This window comes from Pipra filicauda, unplaced genomic scaffold (assembly GCF_003945595.2).
Source record: "Pipra filicauda isolate LSUMZ 115617 unplaced genomic scaffold, ASM394559v2 scaffold120_size2142806_pilon, whole genome shotgun sequence".
NCBI classification, from domain to species: domain Eukaryota; kingdom Metazoa; phylum Chordata; class Aves; order Passeriformes; family Pipridae; genus Pipra; species Pipra filicauda.
This window is the reverse complement of record NW_024103663.1, coordinates 1,665,846-1,688,339: the sequence shown is the minus strand read 5'-3', so window position 1 is coordinate 1,688,339 and position 22,494 is coordinate 1,665,846. Positions and strand designations below refer to the sequence as shown.

General features: G+C 46.0%; 1 protein-coding gene across 2 annotated transcripts in view; it reads left to right on the top strand.

The window, feature by feature from the left end:
* Positions 1-22,494, top strand: part of AATF (apoptosis antagonizing transcription factor) — a 48,131-nt gene that overhangs the window by 12,245 nt on the left and 13,392 nt on the right. For both annotated transcript variants that reach the window (XM_027751652.2, XM_039387361.1), the window contains exons 5-10: positions 6,482-6,596; positions 6,940-7,144; positions 8,160-8,324; positions 9,068-9,151; positions 18,601-18,668; positions 19,886-19,966. In XM_027751652.2, the coding sequence (XP_027607453.2) occupies positions 6,482-6,596; positions 6,940-7,144; positions 8,160-8,324; positions 9,068-9,151; positions 18,601-18,668; positions 19,886-19,966 (718 nt within the window). The remainder of the gene's footprint in view (positions 1-6,481; positions 6,597-6,939; positions 7,145-8,159; positions 8,325-9,067; positions 9,152-18,600; positions 18,669-19,885; positions 19,967-22,494) is intronic.

Below are 22,494 nucleotides of genomic sequence, written 5' to 3'. Positions count from 1 at the left end.
GGCCGTTCTGTAACTCTTTGGGAGTCAGCTGAACTGCTGGTGTGAAAGGGGGGTGCAGCACTGGCTCCTTTGTGCCCAAGGAATACAATTTTCCCCTCTGCAAAGGCTTGTGCATCATTTGCATTCCAATGGAACCAGCAAATTGGGCCTTCGTGTGGAGCAAACCTTTGCAATCAGCAGCAAAGTGTCTGCCTTTTTGCTACTGTGATTTGATAAAATTCCACAAACTCAGTGTTTTGGGAAGCATGGCGGGAGTGACCCTCCCATATTTTCCCGAATTTGGACAGATTTACAGGTGCTTTGTGCTAGGGTTGAGCTGAAGTCTGTGAGAAATGTGTATGTAACTGCAGCACCTCTAAAAAATCACCTCCAGCCTATCATTTAGTCTGGGCTGGCTCTTGTAGCTTCTGTGTGAGGCTTGTCAGCAGCCTTTTATTGCTGTGCTCCCTTGGCTTTGGGGGCCCCAGGACATGCAGGGGTGCAAAGCTGAAGCTGGGGGAGCCCTGCCTGCCCCACTGTCCCTCCTGCTGTTCCTTACACAGTGGGAATTCCAGCCAAGCTGTTGTCCAGAGCCCCATGTTTAAGATGCGATACCTGGAGGAATTCCCCCGCCTTTTCCGGGCTGGGAACGTCCTCCTGCTGTTGGGAATACAGAGAAAGCTCCAAAAGTAATACTGACAGACTTCAGAATTATGATACACTGGAGCTCCGGCGTAATTCTTTGTTGAAGAAGTTAGAGGCCTAAAATGTTAAGGCTTATTGTTATTCCGAGTTGATAATCTCTGCCTTGCTTTAATAATTTTTCCTCATGCCTGGATAGCCTGCGAGTTGCACAATAATCACTCACACAGCTTTGTAATCAATGCCCAAAGTAATAGGATTCCGCTGGCCAACGGCAATTAATAAATTTGTGTCTTTTTTAAAACACTAGCAAGTCGGGCCTGAAATACGACTGACTGGCTTTCCTCATTTGCATATTTATTGCAGTGGAAAAATTCTTGCCGAATGATTGATGTTGAGCCTGCCTCTTGAATTCCAAACAGCACATTATTATGAAATGAAAAATGCCGGCCATACAGTTGATTAAAGTTGAAGACAGTGGAATCGGTGTTTTTTAAGATTGTGGGAGAATTAAAGGCATATTTTAATAGATGTTGACAAGAAGTGAACTAACAAAAGCAAAGCAAAGGATTTGCTTGAAAAGATTTAATCAAACGTGTTTCGTGGGGGATTAATTGCTGGGGATGACTAGTGCAAGTGGCTGGCTGGTGGATTTGAATGAGCAGTATTGTTCCGAGGCCAGCGGATCGAGGGCCATTTTGACCTGGAGTTTAACTCCTGTCCCGCAGCCCTTTGAAAAGAGCGAAAATTCCCCCTCTTCATCTGAATGCTGGGATAAACACCCGTACCTGATAAAGATTCTCCTCGTTATGTGCAGCTATTAAAATAAAAGAGGTTGGATTCCTCTCCTCCTTGCCATTTGCATAATGTGGCCGGCGCGCCCGCTCTGTGTGGCAGGGACATGAGACTCTCTGTGAGGACTCTCTGTGGGAACACAGGGACTCTCTGTGCTGGCAGGGGGAACGCTCCCAGTATTTGGCAGCTCGGCTTTTGCTCTGCATCCTGTCATTCCAACACCAGCTTTTGTGTGTGAGCACTTCCACAGCCTGTGGAGGTGCATGGAAAATGAAAAGCCAGCACGGCGATGATATTCCTGTGATGCCAGATCCTCAGATTTAATTGAGGGGAAAAAGTAGTTAATTCCCGGTGTTGGCGTGGGCTCTGAAGTGGAGCTGAGGGCTGGGCAGGCGCTGGTTCCTGCTGGCACATCCTGGGAAGGGTGTTCTGTGTGTGTTTGGATACGGTGTGTGCCCAGCAGAACTCAGGCTGGGGGAAGCACTGCCACGGCAGCGGCCTGCAAGGTGCCACATGGAGCAAAAATCCTGGGAGGTTTGCACCAATTTTAGGATCTCCTCCCTTACCCGTTGCGCTCAGAATCTCCTGGATTGATGCACCAGGGTCAGGTGGGAAGGAGGTGCCTGGTGGAGCAGTTTTGGGAATCCCAGGGCTTGCCTCTGTGAACCCATCATGCTCCAAATCTGCTGGATGGGTGGACCGGGGTTAGACAGGGAGGAATGTGCCCAGTGGAGAAGTTTTGGGAATCCCAGGGCTTGGCTCTGTGAATACCTTGGAAAGTCTTGAGGCTCCAGCTTTTTTCCACGGGCTCAAAGCTCCCTGCTGCTCCTCACCAGCTGCTGCTCTCCACAGCTGCTTGGGAAGATGGAATGAGACCCCATTTTTAGAGGTTATGGAAAAGAGCACAGATCTTTTCTTGTGCAGGAAGCTGTGGGAATGCTGGAGTAGGAGCATGGATGAGCACTGAAGCCATCCTACATGGCACTGTGTGGGCTTCCACAGCAACTCTGCATGTGGAGAGGATGGATGAGGGGGTAGAGCCTGGGGGATCAGTCCCCTGCCACCAGGAGCCCTCCCCAGTCCGAGGGGTGCCACCAGCACAACCAGTTTGTCCATAACCACTGGCATTGACAAAATTGATTTTTTGTGGTTTGAGAGCAGCAGGACAGATTTCATCTCTGGTGGGTCTCCTGACACTTTGATACATGGCAGTGCTATCCCTGAGTGGAGCTAAATACTCCAGGGCTGCTTCCTGGCTGGGTGGAGGGATGTATAAAATGAGAACGTGTGAGGGAGTATTAACAGAAAGGCACACTTTGATTTACTGGTGCTGGCTCCCAGCTTTCCTGGTGGATTGATATGCTGCCTGCTGGATCTGGAAGAACTTTTTCACTCCTATACACAAAATGAAGGGGCTCCTGTGGACTCTCAAAAGTGACTCTTACAAGTTAGTGTCTTCCCACAGACACTCTGAGTCCCATTTCAGCTGGAAGTTTTATTCAAACCACATTTGTTGTGTTCGTGGGGCAGCTGCAGATGGATCCCACTCAGCATCCTTTTCTCTCTCCCAAAGGGCAGCTTTAGGAAAGGTTTGATGGAAGGAGGGGTTGTATGTTGTCCTGGGGTTCATTTGCCTCCCCCACACACAGAGTTTGAGTTGTCTGGGAGGATTTTAGATGCCATAAAGGGATCAGCTTCCTTAGTTTTTAAGGCAGTACTGAGTCACCTGCCCTCACAAACAACAGGTTGGATGTGCAGACGTAACTCCTGGAAAAGGAGATAGTTTTGAGATCTTACTCACTGATGATTTATGGGCCAGTGTTAAAGGTGTCAGTTGTGACACTGGTGTTGATAAATAAGGTGGAATATTTACCCCAGCACATTGGAGAGCAGATTATAAGGGATGCAGCAAAGCTGCCAGCACAGAGTGGGAGAGAAGGGGTGAGAGAGACACCAGCTGGGGTGAACTGTGCCAGCAAAGTTGGGTCGGGAGGGTTTCACATTCCACACTTTCCAGCTGCTTTCACAGTGCTGTGTCTGCAGTCACTGACACTGTCCTGGGCACTGTGCTGGGAAGAGCAGCTGGGATAAGCTGTTGGCATCAGGGTCAGGGGGAGTAGGGGCAGGGCAGTTGTAGAGTTAACAGCATTGTTTCATCCTTGGCTGGTTTGTGTCATTGCCTTCTTGGTCCTGGAAGCTTTATAAACAAAACCATCAGGGACTGCCTGGAACCTACCACAGGTCATGGCAGTGGGAGATCCCTGCTCCATGGCCAGGGCTGGCATTACCTGTCCCTGAGAGGTGTCACTGGCTTTGTTCTGTGAAGGGAGCAGGAGGGACAGACCTGATGGTTCTCACATGTGAAAGCTGCGAGTTGGTCGCCTCAGTGTACTGGGGCGTTTGAAAGCTCAGTGTCTGTGGCTGTTTTCTGTTTAATTGTGTGTTTCAGACAAGGAGCAGCATTACAAAAAATGTGCTGGGGGGCAGGTAGGGGGAGCGGGAGGGTCAGTGTCCGGCTGCCTTTCCAAATGGCACAGTTTGCACCCCTGAAACAGTTCTGTTTTGTGCTGCCTTCGTTCACAAATGGGTTCAGACTCTTCCCCAGAGCAGGGGTGTAAAGGCAGACAAGGGCATTAGAGGGAAGAGAAGATGAAGTGCAGACTGGGAAGAAAACAGTCCCTTCTGGAATTAAACATGAAATGGATAGGACAGGGCTGGATGGGAAGGGAGCAGGGTGACACTTGGCTTCTGAAGTTGAGTTTACAGCACACTTAAGCAGCCAACAGGAACAATGAGAATGCCATGCAGTAATGCTATTAAATACACAAGGACTGAAAACACGGAAATTACCCAGCTGTAAGAGGCTCCTGATGAAGCCACTGCCTGGAATAATTAGCCCTCCCACCTGGTTAGACGCACAGCCATTGTCTTCCCTGCCCTCTCCATCCCCTTCACTCCAAATAAAATTGCTCCCCATCCCCACTTCTGTTGGGGTCCATATCTCATAGCCCGGGGGAGCTTGAGCCTGTCTTTATTTCCTTGCCTGCTTGCCGTGGCCCTGCTATACCCCAGAAGAGCTGGAGTGCTACTCCAGTTGTAATTGCCAGGATCAAAGCTGCCTGGGGTGCATTAGCACTGCTGCTGGAGGAGAGGCAGCGGGGAGAAAATAAACAGTTTCGGAAGCTCTGGGGACATTTAGCTGTGTTGCAGGCAGTGGGAAGGATTTTGCTGGTGTAAGCTGTGCACTCAGGCTGGGGTGGGGGCACTTTGCTTTTGCAAGTGATGCTTTAGCTGCAGACACGCACAACAAATGCATTTTTTAAAGGGCTTTTGTCTCATGGAATTGTTTTGATGCTAACACACGTCTGATTTACAAGTGCAGCAAACCTAATCCGTTAATAGGTTTATATAGAGGAGTTGTCAGAACGTATCTATAATGAACCCTGGGCTCGGGGAGGATGAATCCAACAGCTGATCTGCAACAAAAATCTTAAAGCATCTTCTCCTTGACATTCCTGTTACTGAGGTCAGGCCGTAATTTATCTGAAGATGGTGACAACTGAGCAATATCACAGTGGTAACACAAGGGAGATTGAGACCTCTGAGTGTCTGGGCTGATTTCTGCTGGCACTGTCTCTGTCTGGCTGAGGAAGATTTGCTGTTCACTCTACCCATGATCTCTGTGTCCCCCATTAAAAAAAAAAGAAATAAGGAAAAAAATCAAGTGGCGAAAAGTTCTCTCTGTTCTTTTGTGCCAAATACAGAGGAGGAGGTTTGGGAGTTAAGCAGAGCAGCCCTGCTGGTTTCATGGCACAGGAGGCTCTGGGGAAGTTCCACCTCCTGCCTCCACACAAATCCACGTGCTCTGCCAGGCAGAGTGAGTTCAGTTTAGATTTTTGGGTATAAGTGTGCCAAGTGTTTTACCTGGGAGAGCTGACCCTGGGATTGATGTGTGGCCATGTGCAAAGGGAGAGTTTGTGTAGGCCCAGGCAAACACTTGTTTTCTATGGCAGAGTTCTGCAGGGAGGCTTGTTGGTTGCCACAAAAGAACTATTTTTAAAGAACAGATGCTGTGACAGTGTGCAGTTAACCTGTCCCATGGTCAACTGCAGCTCTGTGTCCTTGGAGAACATATAGTCATTGGAACAGACACTGTTTTTTCTCCACTGCATGGATACAGGGAAATGGTCAGGGGCAAAAGCCTTTGGATACCCAGCATCAGATCTACATTCAGGATTTGTGTGTGAACACCCTGGAGTGCAACTGCTCATCCCTGTAAAACTCACCTGTATTGATCATTTTACACCTCTCCACACCAATCTTTTCTTCCCTTTTTTTCTGAGGATCACCGGACCTTCAGTTCTACTTTTTAGGTCAGGATCTTCTCATTAAACTTGCCAGGTCATTGTTTAAGTTTCCCCCATAGTTCAGATCCTGCTACACTTAATTTTACTTGCAGTCTGAGTTCTCCCCCCTCCTGTGTGGTGAGCACAGCGATGGTCAAAGCCCTACAGGAGGTTGGGGTTTGGTTTTTCTTCTTACAACATGCACATTGTGTACAAGAAGGGAAAGTCAGAGGTCAGTGTGGAGGGCCTGTACATATGTGCACTTTCCCTTGTGTCATATTATTCAAATGAGTCTTGCTTCTGCTGCAGAACTTACCACAGGAGAGAAACGAGTGAGTCAGCAAAAAGATTGTTGTCACATGTGTGTTGCTTCTTTAGGATGTTAATCCTTCAGGCTCTGCAGTGGGAATGTTTGTGGATGAAACATTAGATCAGTACACTCCCAATGTGCAGCCAGGCAGATGTTTAGAAGGCAGTTCTGCCTCCTTTCCTCCCTTCTTAGGAAAGAAATGTTCTCCCCCAGCGTGGTGGTGTTTGACATTAACAGCCATAAATCAGTTTGAAGATAAAACCACATCTCTAACTGATTATAGACAAACAGTTAATGGGACATGCAGTGGCTGCGGCAGAAATTCTGATTCAAGATGAGAAACTAAGCACTGCAAAGCTGAGTGTTCACCAGGAGCAAGAAATTGTCACTTGTGTCTCTTGCTCTGCAGGTTGTAAAACTCTGGAGGCCTTGCTGAAAGTGCTGGTGGAGCTTCAGGACGAGCTGCTTTATCAGTACCCAGGCACGAGGCACCTGGTGGATGGAAAGCAAGCAAAAGCTGAGAGGTAAATCCAAAAATAGGCAAGATCTTTCTGAATCTTTCTGAATCCTTTGTCTCCAGCAAACAGGACAATGCACAGCCTTCCTGACCACCCTCACTCTGCTGTTCTCTCAGTTGCTGCTGTGTCTGGGTGACAGATACTCCGGACAAATGACCATTTGAATTCCTTCTGCCTTGTGGGATGTGTGTTATGTAGTTTTTCTGATAACGGAGCAGGGGCTAAACCGTGGGCCTTGTGCCAAAAACACCGCCATGGTGTGGAAAAAGCCAGTGGTGGAGGGGCCGCTGAGAATTCACACGTTGCCTTAGAGAGGTGTAGGGTGTTCAGCCTGCGTGTTTTGTTCTAGTGAGGATGAAATCCCGAGCAGTAGCGATGAGGAGCAGGTGGATAAGGCCCAGGAGAAGAGGAGGAGCCTCCCCAAGCGAAAGCTGAAGTTTGAGGACTACCCTGAGTTCATCGCCAAGCGCTACGCGGAGCTCAGGCCCTACCGGAACAGCGTCCTGCAGAAGTGGCACGACAAGACAAAGCTGGCAACTGGCAAAATGGGAAAGGCAGGTCTTGGCTTGTGTGTGCTGACCTGCTTTTGTTGAGCAGAGGTTTGGGGAACAAGCGCGAACTGAAAGAGAGGAAATTTAGGTTTGGTATATGGAAGAAATCCTTCCCTGTGAGGGTGGGGAGACCCTGGCACAGGTTGCCCAGAGAAGCTGTGGCTGCCCCATCCCTGGAATTGTCCAAGGCCAGGTTGGACGGGGCTTGGAGCAACCTGGGAGGTGTCCCTGCCCATGGCAGGGGGTGGAAGGAGATGAGCTTTAAGATCCCTTCCAACCCAAACCATTCCATGATTCTATGATTCTAAGTTTATTTGGAAGTTTTGTATCATAAATGTTCCAAGTTAAGCTGAGAGGTAACACAGCAAGAACTAAATACACAGGGACACGCTTTTCCCCAACCTTAGAGGAGTCTGGAAAGAAGCTCAGCCCTCACATGTCAAAGACATAAGCCTTTTGTTTTGAGCAGACAGGCAGAAATAACATTTTCAGGGACAAACGTTTTCACAACTTTGGGGAAAAACTCTTAGTTGGTGTTGGTGATCTCCTGACCAGACATCTCACCACAACCAGTCTCCAGCAGCAAATAAGCTCTGTGAAAATGAAAATTATCAGCTTATTATTGCTGATCTCCAAGCTGTTTATGATTTCTAACAGAACTGGGGCCTTTTGTGGCTCTCCTCCTCCGTGGAGTGTACATTTAATACAATGGGTAATCATTTCACCCAGAGATCCAGGGTCTCCTCACATCTCCGAGTTAGTATTAATCATTGAGAAGTTAATCTGAACCAGAACAGCAAAGGCATTTTATTAAGCCAGGCGTCAAGTTGCCTCAGGTTGGGAAGGGAGAGCGAGGGAGAAACAAATAAAATCCTAACAGAAATCCCTGCGACGCAACCCAAACCCCCTCCTCTTGGAATGCTGTCTGCTTATCCACTGACATGGAAAGATAGGGGAGCATTGCTGCCTTGAGGAAAAGCTTTCTGCATTATCTGACACTGGTTAATGCTGTTTGCAGGGTTTCGGTGCCTTCGAGCGCTCCATCCTGACTCAGATTGATCATATCCTGATGGACAAGGAGAGATTGCTCCGGCGCACCCAGACCAAGCGCTCCGTGTACACCGTGCTGGGCAAGCAGGAGCAGGAGCCCCAGCCAGCCCCCCAGCCCGGGCCTGAGAACTCGGTAAGGGGGCCTTGTTCCTGTAACTCCCCCTGCAGCAGCGGGGAAACTCTGCACAGCAATTAGCAGAGGGAGCGTTCTGGTTCGTGAGAGATTTATGGAGGAGACACCTGAGTGTTGGTTCCTGCGGTGTAACAGCTAAGGAGAAGATGTAGGCATTTCAATTCCAGTTTTATGGTGTTTGCATTATCTCCCTTCCCAGTTCTTGACAGGGTTTGGGCTGGGATTGTGCCCCTCCTGTGCTGGAGGAAGTGATGCTCACTAAATCTGCTTTTCGAGGCTACAAAACTTGCTTTTTATGCTGCAGTTCAGAGTCTTTAACCCAGAAAGTCACTTCCAAAATTGTACTGCATATAACCTACAGAATACATTAGTGGTAAGTCCGTTATTAATTTAGTATTTAAGAATGAATAAATACTCAATTCTGAGAGATCAGGTAGAATTACTGCACTAGCAAGATGTATTTTTGCCATTACATTAAAAATATCTGTAGTATTTTGCCAGAAAGACTTTGCAGAGTCCTATTTATTTCCCAGTAAAGGTATCATAAATCTATTTTGGCATTGGCAACATTTCTGCCTTACCTTTGAATGTATTCCTAGTCCTTAAAAGCTTGTTATGTTGGGAGTTTTTCTCCATTCCTTCATATCATCAAGTGTGTTTACAGGCTGCTGCACGTGATGTCGTTGGAGTTAGGGACAGAAATATTCACATATGAGCTTTCAGTATTTCCTTTGTGCTTCCAGGAAGTACTCCCTCCCTCAGATTCCAACAGACACCTGAAGGACATAGATGAGGAGATATTTGATGATGATGACTTTTATCACCAGGTAGGTGATGGTAAATGTGTGGAATTATGCCTCCAGTTGGTTTTTAATACTTACAGAGATAATGCAGGTGGTTCTGTGCTCTGTATTTCTTGTTCCTGTGAAACTCAGCTACCTGTCTTAACATCCAAAATCTCAGGGGACTTTGCTCTCAGTTTTTGTTGTAGGGGGCTGTGTGAGCTCAAACCTGGCACTGCTGCTCTGGGGGTGTCAGGGCTGCAGGGTGAGTCTGAGCCTGTGGTTCTCCCTGGGGAATGTTGCTACACAAGAGAAAAAAAATCACTGAATTCCCTGAAGGTGACTGTTCTCCCTGGGCAGAGTCCCATTATGAAAAACAATCCTAGTAGACCCTCAAAAGCACCGAAGTTACTCCTGTCTCAGCCTGAATCATCTCACCTACCAGCTGAATGGGAAAACTGCAGGGCTTCTCTGGCACTTCTCTTGGAGTCATTCCAGCTTGGATCCGGGCCAGTCATTCTTTTAATTTGCAAAATTCTTAGAAACAAGGAGTCTGCACCCAGTGCACAGAAACCTTGTGTTTGTAGCTTGTTTAAATAAAGACAGTGCCAGCTTTGTGAAAAATGGAAGTTGTCACATATTGAGGAATACGTCACTGTAATTCCTTCCCCGAGGCACGAAAACCTGAGTCTGCTTTGATGATCCACAGAGAGCTTGAACTTCAGGACTAGACAAATATTATATCATTAGAAAGGCAGAAATTTTTGATCTGAATAGTGTTCAGAGTGTCTAGTGAAGTGTTAGGGCAGTGGAAGAGAGCTGTTGCCAGGTGCTCTGGTAACTGATTTAACCAGAAGCATTTGAATTTTTCCAAAATCTAGGGTTTCATGTACAGAGCCAGGACTAGGGTGAATGAAAAGGTGTATTAAATTGGTAATTCTTGTCTGTGTTTTACCAGTAGGAAATACAGAGAACTTTAATGTTACCTTTTTCTTTTTTGCCCTCCGAGAAGGTTTCCAACACACTTCCAACCCTTCTGCTGTAGATGTCCCAAGAAAATTTTTGTAGATCTCACCTGGTGCAGAATCAAGACAATTTGAATATTTAATGTTTGTGAGGGATCTCCTCAGGGCAGTCTGCCTTGGAGCCAGGATTGCATTCCAAGCTACAGCTCCTCTCCAGGCTCTGTATTTATTGTAGGTGTGTCTCCACTGCTGTGGATTGAGCAGCATCTCTGGGGCAGGGGAGGATGCCAGGCCCCCCTGTGTAGGCTCTAAGTGTTGATCAGAGAGTGTCTGTCTTGTTGGGACCAGGAATTGAAAGAGCCAAATCTGTGAGGTGGAATTTGGGGGCCAGGTGGACCCTAAGAACAAAAACCAAATTAAGTCAGTGTAACAAAATCATGGACTGGTCAAGGAGAAATAGCTGAGATTGACAATCCGTGGACCTGTGCAGAGAAGGTGCTTATTGGCCATGAAATGTTAAATTTTCAAAAGAAAAATAGCAATAGATGAATGGCCCAGTCTTCCCTTCTAATAACTTTAACTCCGATAAATCGTGGTTTCAGAAATATGACTAGTCCCAGCTTAGCTTTTCCCCTCGCTGGTTAATTGGGGTGCTGGGGTTAATCTAAATTAAAACTTAAACTAATAGAGGTCATTGAGGGAAGAGAATCACCTGAGTAAAACAAATGGGTCTGCCAGGCACAACTGTATCTTGGCCATTTCCCAAGGGGGAAGTGGCAGCAAATTGGAGTTGTTTCAGCACTCGGCAGAGGTGAAGGATGGGTGACACGGGTTTAATGCGCGGCACCTCCGGAAGCATTCCAGATTGCATTCCAGGCTGTACCAACTGCTCCTGGATAGGAGCAGGACCAGCCAGCAACATCTGGCGGCACAGCGAGGGATGGGTGCAACTTTGGGAACCCCATAGACTCTAAATATGGTGCTTAGCCTGGTGCAGGCTTTAATCACTTCCCACTCCTTGGCAGCGGGCTCCGACAGCTTATCCCGGCCTCGTACATCACGCGCGGACATCTGCTGAGCCGCCAGGCAGCCACACATTCATTTTCCTTTCTTGCTTGGGGTTTTTTTTGCATCCCTCCCTCCTTCTCTTCCTCTCTCCCTCCCTTCCGCCCTTCTTCTCCCCTCCCATCCCCGCCATGCTTCCTGGGAGAGATGATCCGCACGGATTCCCGGTGCTCGTGGGGACGCAGCCCCGTGCCAGCCGCCGCCCAGCACCTGTTCCACTGGCCTGGTTAATGTCCCGTGTTCAGTGGGATTTGGCAGAGATTGGAGCTGTGGCCGGTTCAGTGATAAGGCTGGAGAAAACGGCTGTGTGTTTTCTGTCACCTCCCAATTAAATGGGATTCATAAAGTGCTTTCCTTTATTTGTCAGGGCGCTAAGCCGGAGCTGAACGCGGCATTCAGAGAGGGGAGAGTGCAGCACAATAGAGCTGACAAGGCCCTGAATGGGTTTGCTTTCACGTGGGTCATAACTGTGCAGTGCTTTTGTGTGTGTGTGATTGCATGCGTGGATATAAATAAAATGTAGGAAAGGAGCTGGTTCTTCAGGAGTGCTCAGCAGCGGCGCTGGTTGTCGGAGCTGAGGGTGCTCCCAACCTCTGGCCTCTGTGCATTATACTGATTGCAGGGTGCATTTCAAGACCTGCTCTTTTCTACCTATTTAAATCTACATCCAGACTTTTCTTTTTTTGGGTATCACTTTCATTTTTCTAAATAACATTTTATAATTATTAATTTATTTTGATTACTGCTGAAAAGGTAAACATTCGGACAAAGAATAGCACTGGAAACCAACTTCCTCTGAGTGTCAGTAGGAAATTAGGCAAGTAAAAATGAATAAGAGCTGATGAATGTGCACAAGTTAATGATAACAGAATAAGTAGCTATACTGTTTTATAATAGATTATAATACAAAACTCGTTAATGAAGATGTTTTTCTTGTGGAAAACCAATTTTCTTGTCCAGGTCTTGGTGTTCAGTAGAATTCAGCAGGTGTGTCTGGGGGAATTTTTTGATGATTTAGGACTTAACTCTCTTCTGCCTGTTCATCCCACTTTGCCCACTTCTCCTATTCTTCACTTGTTTTATAAGCAAACACAAAATTTTTATTGCAGTGCCCGTGTTGAATGGTGATGGAAAGCTGAACTGAATTATGCAAGTGAAATATTTTTATTTGGGTTGCACTGAGTGGGAATAGTTAAACTGTTTCAGAAGGATCCTCATCACTGGCTAGAGCCAAGTTCCTTTTCTTTTAAAGTCTCCTTCATACGTGGTTTTAAGGGAAGAAAAAGGCTTTTTATTTTTAGAAGTCATATTTACGTAGAATTCATTACAGCTGATATTGCAGCATTAAGACTTAAAATTCCAGCCTGCTACCAGGGAGCTGCTGGTCTGACATGCTACAGTGGAGATTTTATTATTAGGTTGAAATACTCCTCTGGTAAAGGAGAGAGTGGAAATTGCTTTATTTCCAACAGGAATTAGGTTAGTGTTCATATGCTAAGTGTTCCACTGGTAGCAGCTCTTCCCAGAACAAATGTTCATCATTGATGGCAGCAGGTATGCCTAAGGAGAATTGGGAATATACATAATTCCTTTTTTTTCTCTGCTCTCCTGCTCCCTCCTCCCCTGGTTTTGGTTGTGTTGTACGTCACTGTGTTTTATAACAACCCACAGTCACCAGCCTTGTCCGTGGGCACCACAGCTTCAGAAGCTGAGAGCAGCCAAAGGGGATGGGGAACATCCAAGGAAACACCAAAGACTTCCAAGAGGGGTGGCAGCAGCTTGCCAAGCAGGAATGCCAGTGGCTGGGGAGGAATGTCATCCCTGCACACAGCCTCACATTGGCATAGCTGTTCCTGCCTGGGAGTCACCCCAAGGTGTGAACAGCAAGGAACAGACTTAGTGCCTTCCTTACCTACACCCTGACTGCTCAGGGAGGAGCTGATCCTGGAGAAAATGCTGGTTAGCTGTAGGACTGCTGTCTTGCTTTATTGCTGTCCCTGTGGAGTGGCTCTGCATGTGCCTGCCCACTCAGTGTGACACTTATGCTTTTACAAGAGACCAAGAAATCTCACTGATTTCCTTTTTCCTGTCCTAGTGCTCAGAATCACAGACTGATTTGGGTTGGAAGGGACCTTAAAGACCACCCAGTTCCAACCCCCTGCTGTGGGCAGGGACACCTACCACTGGAAGGTTCCCCCAGCTTTAATCTGAGTAACACAAAATAAACCTGCACCTCTCAATCTCGTGCTAAGACACTTCCAGATCAATTTGTTTCTGTTCTGAGTCGTACTTTTATCTAAATCCTGCTGTGTGGTTCTTTAAATCCCACTATATCACTCCTTAAATCCCACTGTGTGGCTCTTCAGAAAACTTTACCTGATGGGGTGAATTTCCCCTCCTGTCTCAAGCAGTTTCCTGGGCCCCTTCCTCTCCCAGGAATTTGATAATGCCATAAACAAGTAATTACTAATCCAGTGAACTATTAAAAGTCGATAATGGTGAAGAATAGAGAGAAGACTGGCTTTGTGACAAGCTGGTTTACCTTAATTAAACCGGTGAGTGATTAATATGGACAGCTGATCTTGTGGCTTTAATTAGATGCATTTAGAGTTTTGTGTGAATAAGAGATGTCTCGAACCATCCCACAGGTTAATGGCAATACAATACTCTTATCACAGGCATGTATCTTTCAAATGGCTGGGTAGATGGTTAATAACACGTTTTAAAGCTTGATTTGGAACTTCTCTTAATGGGTTATTAGAAAATAGACAAGTCTGTGCATCTTACACAAACCTGAATTTGAATAAAATGGTTTTCAATAAGAGACTGTCCGCAAGATTTCGTCTTGCAAATTAAGTTTTTGTAAATAGATTTCAGAAAAATAAATTTTAAAAAGCGTTTCAGGGGGGTTTGAAGTAACATTTGAGCTGCAGTCTTAAATTTTCTCTGGTGTTGGTAGAAGTCCAAATGGTGTTACACTGCTCCTGAGTGGGGCTTGAAAGGAGAAAAGGAACAGCTTGTTTTGTACCTCCAGGCAGAACTCAGGGCAAAGTGTTTGCTGAGTGAGTCCTGGGCTAGAAACAACCTCTCTGATTTATGCTGTTGTTGCAGGATAAATTCATATGATTCACCATGTCTCTTGGAGGACTAAAGCAGAAGAAAGTTAGATTGGATAGTAATGAAAATACATTGATAAAATGCAGCTTTGACAACTTTCTGTTCAGGAGTGACTTTGCATTTTCACCAGGAGGGAGGAAAAGCATCTGGTGGTGCACATCTTCACTTGGACTCAACAAATTGCATGCAGCTTCTCTCTTTTTATTTCCTACAGTGATTTTGTTAAAAAAACCCTGCTTTTTAAACTGTTGAAAAAGACCTGCACCCCACAGTAGTTGTGCACTCACTGTCTCTAACAACAAACACACATTTAGCTAGAAAAGTCCACATAACCATTTGCAAATATTTCAGAGTTCCTCACTAATAAAGTGAATATTTTTTTTTAGGAGTGACAGAGTGTTCTAGTAAAGTTAAGCAGCTGCTGATAAACCTAAGTCTGGGTTTCTCCCATTTTTCTCATTGTTTCAGAATCCACAGGCAGTGGAATCTTTCTCTGTTTCTGTTGCTTCCAGCAGGTGACTGAGCTGGGAGAAGCAGTGCAAGGCTCTCCTTTTCCATTGTGTGCAGTTGTTTTCAAATGAACATTGTCAGAGCTGTGTGATATTATTATTGTTGAGTTGGGGACCCTGGCAGAGCTGTGCTCACCTCTGGGCACACCTGACTGGGGGAATTCAAAGGCACCAGTGCCACTTGCAAGACAGAGCAGGTGCCTTTGATGCACTGTGGCACAAGTGACCCGTGCCTTCCCTGGCTTTTCTGAAGGTCTTAATAACACCAGGGAAAAGTCATTCCTTTTGTTCCAATTTTATATCTAAGCTTTGTAAACTCGAGCCCTTGATATACTACAGATGGACTTTCTTTTTTAATTTGATTTGCTCTGTAAGGTCTAAGACAAGTGAGCCTTTTGTCAGGAGGCTGATTTCAGCCATCCTTAGCTCTTTGTCTCAACTGGAAATTCTTAGGGGTCTGCAAATCAGAAAGGTCAGCGACTGTAGTATTAGAAACACTGATAGATAGTGCATGAAAATGAGACCTAACCTCTAAAATGAAAATTGACCTCTAAAATGAGAAATGAATCTCTATTACCCTTGAACAACACCCTGATGGCATTTCCAAGTCCCTCTAATTTCGTGCAGTGTACTTTGTGTGCATCTCTTTAACTGGCGTGGAGAGGGGGCCCTTTAGGGTTGATCCTTTAGGAAGCAATTCCTGACTCTGCTGTGGGTTTTGGCTTTGGTGGCAGCCAAGGCAGGTGAATACTGATGGTGTTCTTGTGGGAACACTCTGGTCTGTGTGAGTAGCTGTGGATTGTCAGCTCTGGTGTGCTCAGGACACAGGGCAGTCAGCTCCCATCTCCAAACCACCCCAAACCATCTCCAAACCACCCCAAACCATCTCCACGGGCTTTTCTTCCCCCATGTGGATGGTGGTGCCTGGTTCTGCCTGGGGAGTGGTTGGGGTGGTGTTATTGGCCAAACTCTGTGGAGTTCAGAAGCAGGCACGTGAGGAGCTCTCTTGGCAAACATCACCCCTTCCTTCCACAGAAAACCAAACTGGGATTAGCAACTTCCTTCTGCTCCACGTCGCCCGACACAGTTTGTCCTTCTGGGTCCAGCTTTCAGTGGGGGCAGCTCAGAGTTGGCAGCTGAGCTTCTGGACGTGGCTGTGCTTCGTTGCAGTTGTGTTTGCTTCCATGGGAGACTGAGCTGAGGGTTTTGAAGTTCAGGGAAGATGTGAAGGAGGGAAAGCAAAATAGGATCTGTTTCAAATCAAAGCCTTTTGATGCCAAAATTGCCTAACGCAGACTCAGTCTTCACACATCAGGGCTCAACGCTGATAGTGATTTACTTACACTTCCTAGTTAATAATTAGACATTGGGAGACACCATATATCATTCCTAATGGAATATATGGATCTGATGAGAGTTTTCTGTTTTGACTAATAAATTTTAACCAGAATCGCCAAGCTTAATGAAATACTGCGGCTTCGGAAGTGTTTTAAGTCTTGTGCTGGGAAAACAGTGTAGTTTTATTCAGTAAATGAATTTATCATTCCCTCTGTATCCCGAGCCCTGGCTGGCTCTGGAGCAGGGGCTGAATGCAGCACACTGAACTAGAAGGCAGAAAACTAATCAAATCCTTAAAGACCAAAGGCAGCGAGGCCTGGGCTGACTTTTTCAGTGGTAGCCTCTGGCTACATCCACTTTTATTTTAGTAACCATTGTTAGCATGATTTATAACTTCAGCCCCAGACATATGCTGTTTAGATGTAACAAGATGCTTTGCAGCTTTTCTTCCTATTTCCTAATTTCCCTCTTGCTCCTGCTTTATTTTACTTCTCCCTCGTCTTTGTCGCCCTCTGCTCTTCCCAGCAGTGTCCCCAGTCCTGCAGTTGACACTGTTGTGGAAGAACATTTGGAACAGTGGAAGACCTCGTCAGTGGCAAGGTCAACAAAATCAGTACAGGAATTGTGCAAAAATGCCTCTTAGAGTCATGGAATGGTTTGGGTTGGAAGGGACCTTAAAGCTCATCTCCTTCCACCTTCCACTAGCCCAGGTTGCTCCAACCTGGCCTTGGACACTTGCAGGGATGGGGCAGCCACACTTCTCTGGGCAATCTGTGCCAGGGCCTCCCCCCCTCACAGGGAGGAATTCCTTCCCAATATCCCATTTAACCCCACTCTCTCAGTTTGAAGCCATTGTTCTGACCAGGATGGGCATAGGTGTAAGATCCTGGCAGCAATCCTTGTTCTCCCAGTCTGTGGATTTCTGGGCCACCAGGAAGAGCAAGTCCTTGTGGAAATGTCCTGCTGCTCAGTTCCCTGGGAGCGTGGGATGTCTGTGTGTGACCATCTCCGTGTGCCTTCTCTGCTCAGCGGTTTTCCCTCTGCCTCGTGCCAAGGAACGAGATAAGATGAGACAGTAAACACACCTTAATGCTGGAAGAGGAAGAAACCACTAAAACCTCTCTGCACCACTTCTCACTGCTGTTCCAACCCTCCCTCCCACCTTGCTTTTGACAGAATATTGACTAGAAACCAAGATCCCATTTCTGCTTAGCCTTAAGGGCAGCTGTTTACAGAGTGGCGGTGTTACACAGGTTTACTGTGTCGTATGTCTGTGTAACACTGGATTTGGATCTTGTATTTAGCTGCCAGAAGTGACTGTGATGAAGTGGGAGAGATAAACTGATAGATTGTGTGCCAGAAAGATGTTGGGAATCAATCAGATAAACAGGGCAGAGAAGTAGCTTGCTGTTTTCTAGTGATAATAAACCAGTGGCCTCTCTCCTGGAATTTTTTAATGTAATTGCTGCAGTAATGATCTCCAAAAATAAGCAAATAGGAAAAAAAAAAGTAGTGGCAGGTTTTTAATTATGTTTGAATCACTTTTTTTTTTTTTTTTTTTTTGGTAATGTGATGTATGCCCTGAAGGAGAGGAAAGTATAGGGTGGAGGAAAAGCATCCTGCATCCTTTCTTCCCTACTGTCTTTGTGGAATTGCCTGGACTCTGGTTTCCAGGTGGGGCTGTTTCGGGTGCTTCTGAGCTGAGGCAGTAACTTCACTGGGTGGTGAAATGTTGGCATCTCTAAAGCAGTCAGTGCCCCTCAGTTTTGGAGGGTTTATTTCTGTTCTTGGTGTTAATATCCTGGCTGATACCCAAGGCACAGCACGTACACCAGGGAGTGGTGATAAACATACAGCACCAGTCAACTATCCAAAAAGGCTGTTCACAATATTCCTTGGCTGCAGGAAGCAAAAAGGACAAACCCCAGCCCTCAGGACACGAAAAGAAATAGAAAAGCCTGCTTGAGCATTCCTGCTCTAGCTGTAAAACTGATTTTGCTGTGCTGTTCCTCAGAGTGAGTGTTACTGCCCAGCAGGGCTTGACTTCTGTTGGGCAAGTGCTTCAGGTTCCCTCCTGCCCTCCCCAGACAAAGTGTGGGGTGAGGCCTGTGGGGCTGAGCTCTTCCTGCAGTTCTGCCTGTGTTGAAGGGAAGACTGAACTGCTCCTGGGTCCATCTGAAACTGTGCACAGAAACTATTTGTGGTGGCCTTCGGTGTTATGCCCCAGTCACAGATTCTATGGGGATGTTTTGGAAGAGGGAGATGACCTACACTTACTCAAACTTTTACCATAGCCATTGGTTTTTTCCCTTGGAAAGCTCTTTGTGCAGAGCAAATGTTACAAAGCCTCGGTTTTGGCTTGAGGTTTTCTAGGGAGTTTCAAAAACGAGGCCCTTGGGAACCTGGCAGCTAATTGTTAGTTCTTCTGAGAAACCTGTGGGCCTGTTTGCATTGACATGTCCTTACTGGGCTGTAAATGGGAATTTTGTCTTTCTTCCAGCTCCTCCGAGAAATGATCGAGCGTAAAACCACTTCCCTGGACCCCAACGACCAGGTAGCAATGGGCAGGTAAGGAGGGAGTTGTCTGTAACATCACTGCCTTCATCCCAGCACTGCATTCCAGCAAAATCACCTGTGGCCTTCCAGTCCAGTTCATTGTAGAGGGAAAAATACTGAGTCGAGCTGGAAAAAGCATCTGGGTTTAAGAAATTGCCTAAGAAATTATTAAATCCTTATGATGTTAGTCAGGAAGCTCATCCCCTGTAACATATTCCTTAGTTATGGATCACACAGTCTGACTTTTAAGCTGTGCCCTGGTTTGTGTGTGATCCCCTGGAGACACTTCCCAGATATTTCCAGGTATTTCTGTCTCTCAGTGGTTCAGGCAGCACTGAGGGAATCCATACCTCTGGAATTTGACCTGTTTTCTTTATGAACTCTGACTTGTTGTTTTAGAGAAACAAACCTGTTGTGGCATCAGTTAAAGCAGTTCCTCTGTATACTATATATGCCTGCTGCAAGAAAAGATTCTCTGCAATTAAAACAATATCAGGGAATGTTTCCTGCTTGCAAAAGTGAATTGTAATTCCATGCAGGGAGGATCTTACTTCTCTGTTTTATTCTGGAGTGCGAAAATAAAGAACCTTCCAAGTGCCACTTAATGAGCAGTGTACATTTAAATAACCACAGGCTCTACTTTGGAGAAGTGTAAAAGCAAAGGAAGGCTGGGAATGCTGGAGTTGGGCTCTCTCCTGAAGCAACCCATGGGGTTATGTTTGGAGAGGGGAAGAAAATGCAGCAGAGAATTTTGTGATGGTGAAACGACTTTTCTCAGTGTAAAATATTACCCAGATTTTGGTGCAACACATCAAATTTATTTTGTGTACGTCTGGAATATTATGGAAAGCTATTCACTATAATTTAACGTGATATAGACAAAATTGCATTTAAGTAGTGATTACATTGTACATTTATCTGACTTTACAATAAAATAGATTACAGTAATTAAGATTATATTAAGATTGCAGTAATTGGATTTTGCTAGATTTTTTCCCTGATGTTGAGTTTTCATTGTATAAATCAGGTAAGATGATGCTCCTTTTAGTAAAAAAAAAAAAAAAAAAATATTTATAACTAGGAGAAGTTTTTCCCTGCTGGAAACTTTGTTGACTTGATGAAGTTCTGTTTGAGAAGTGGAACCTTCAACACAGTTGGGGATCAGATGGTGTTTCTGGAGGTGTTCAGTGACTCTAAGAGTTGTGTACCTGTTGTTTTCCATTCCCCAGGCAGTGGCTGGCCATCCAGAAGCTAAGGAGCAAAATAAAGAAGAAGGTGGACAGGAAAGCCAGTAAAGGAAGGAGAATCCGGTGGGTGACAAGCAAACATGAGTTGTGATTTGGCCAACTGAGGTCTGACAGCACTGCCTTGGCTCTGGGGGGCTGATTCGGGACTTTTAGGGCAGGATTTCTTACTCTGGGGAATCCTGATGTTCTTTGAGCCTGGAATATAAGGGCTTGGTTGGTGCAGCCTGTGGGCATTGCCCCGATCAGTCCTGGCAGGAGTGTTTATTGGTCTCAGGAAACACCAGAGAGAGGCATCCAAACATCCCTGAGCGGTTTGGGGCCGTAATTTCCAGGGAAAGCCAATAAACACCTCCTGTGCAATATATATTTCACTGACTAAAACCTGGACAGCAGCTCAGGGGAAGATGTGTGGAACTGCCTCAGGTAGATCTCTATTTCCCACTGACTGCCAATTGGAATTTGGTGTCTAATCTCTCTTTATTGATAAGTCACAGCTCTCTTTAGCTTCAGAGCATTTCACTCCTGGATCACTAATTAGGGTTGAGCTTGGTTGTGTTGGCAGTGGAAGAACCTTCCCTGTGGAAGGGGAGGCAGGCTGGAGAGCTGAGTTTTCCCCCTTTGCAGAGCAGATCTCCCAGTCTCCCTGAGTTTAGCGTGACTGCATGATTTGTGGTGGGGGAGGATGCTGAAAAGCTGCTCTGCTTCCTGAAAAATCTGCGACATTAACCATCCTTTTGTGAGTAAACTATAAATCCTGAGTTTAGATGGCATCTGATAGAAAGTCAGTGGAGTCAGTCTGGGTCAGGCCTGGCATAGCAATTTTTAAGATAGATGTCATAGGATAATTTATTGAAAGAGGGAAGAGCTACTTTGTTGGCCTGAAAAGCCCATAATTATTGACTATCAATATTCTTTTCTGTCAGCATCACACATAATTGGATATATTCATGATTCAGTCAAAACTACTGACAGCATCACACAACTGAGGCAGACTCGTAAAGCTCCAGGAATAATGGGGAAGTCTCTCCTTGTGTGCAGTGTGTGTGTTCAGCATTCCTGGGAGAGCAGCCATCTCACCAAGCCAATTGCCTCTTACATCTTAGGGGCCTCTTCTTGCTCCTTTAAATAAAAGTTGCAGGGAAGATAGCAATAAAAGAAAAAAGTCTCATTGTCTGTGGTAAGGATTAACATCAAGTTAAGCTTTAGTATCTTTTCAGAATAGGCAAGTAGAGCCCAAATGGGTGTTTTTGATTAGTTGGTTCTTCCACTGAGGGACTTGGTGTCACCCCAGACAGATCCCTTACCCTCTGTTCTTTTTATTCCTTCTCTAAAATTGGGATAGCAATGCTTAAATTTCCTTTCATGAAGGAGTTTGAGATTCTGGAGAGCAAAGTGTTTAATACTAAGTTTGATCTGTCTCCTTTATCCTTCCCTTTTAGCAAAGCTTCAATATTACAGCATGTTTGGATAAAATATGCTGATTTACTGCAGGGGCTGAGGAGCTTCAAATGCTTTCCAAAGCAGTCAGCCTGCCACCTGACATGAGTACCTGTCCCCTTCACTGACAGGGAAATTTGGGCATTAAGAGAGGAAATAAGCTCATCCAAACACTCCCCAGTCGAGAAAGCTGGTGCCTGAAACTCTTCTTCCCCTCACTGGGACGTGCCCTTTCTTGGGACAGACCTGAAGGAGTGATGTTTGCACACCTGCTTGTCATGTCAGTGATTTTTTGTCCTGTGCTGCTGCAGCATTCTGTGAATGAAATGAAATATTTCGTATCTGCTAGACTGGGATTTTCAAAGTCCTGATTTAAAAGGTGTGATTAGATCTGCACAAACAACTCGTGTCAGAGAATTTACCTGAATTGCCACGTCCCCGTGCCAGACTGTGGCAGTGTAAGCCTTGATCTGTTTGAATCCATGGCAGTGTCTCATAAGGGAGCTGTTTCAGAGCCCAGGCTGTTGACCTGTCGTTTGTGGCAGCACCAGCCCTGCTCAGCTGTGCCTGTTCCCTGCCTCCATCATTACAGCATCAGGCCAGGGCAGTTCCTTCCATTACCACTGACAAAGACTTGATTGTGCAGAGAAGCCCTTGTGTGAGGGTGAGTGTGTGCTGTGCCTGAAGAGCCTGAAATGGGCTTGTGAGCTAAAAATCCCCTCGAGGGAATGTTCCTGCATAAGCAAACAAAAGGGAGTGCAGAGGTGACAGAGTGGAAAGGTGATTCTGGGCAAATGCTAGTGAATCCTTTTGCCTGCTATTTGTCAAGCTCTAAAAATAGCAGCAGCCTGGATGAAACATTTCAGGCTGGGGTAGGCAGGTAGTGCACACCAGTGCCTTGGTTTGGAATCCCCTGCCCTCAGACACGGAGTTTAAAGCCACCTTTTCATTCAGAGGTTTTCAGTACCCTGTTAAATTTTATGTTGTGTCCTTGAATACAAGGCATGAAATGCACTACAGTGTGGAAAGTGGGAAGGAGATCCTGTGCCTGGGGGTACAGGACAGCTTGCAGAAATATTTTGATGGTGGGAATATGCCCCATCTCATCTTTGCACGGGCCTTTTGCTGTCTTCTCCTTGCTTGTTTTTACATGC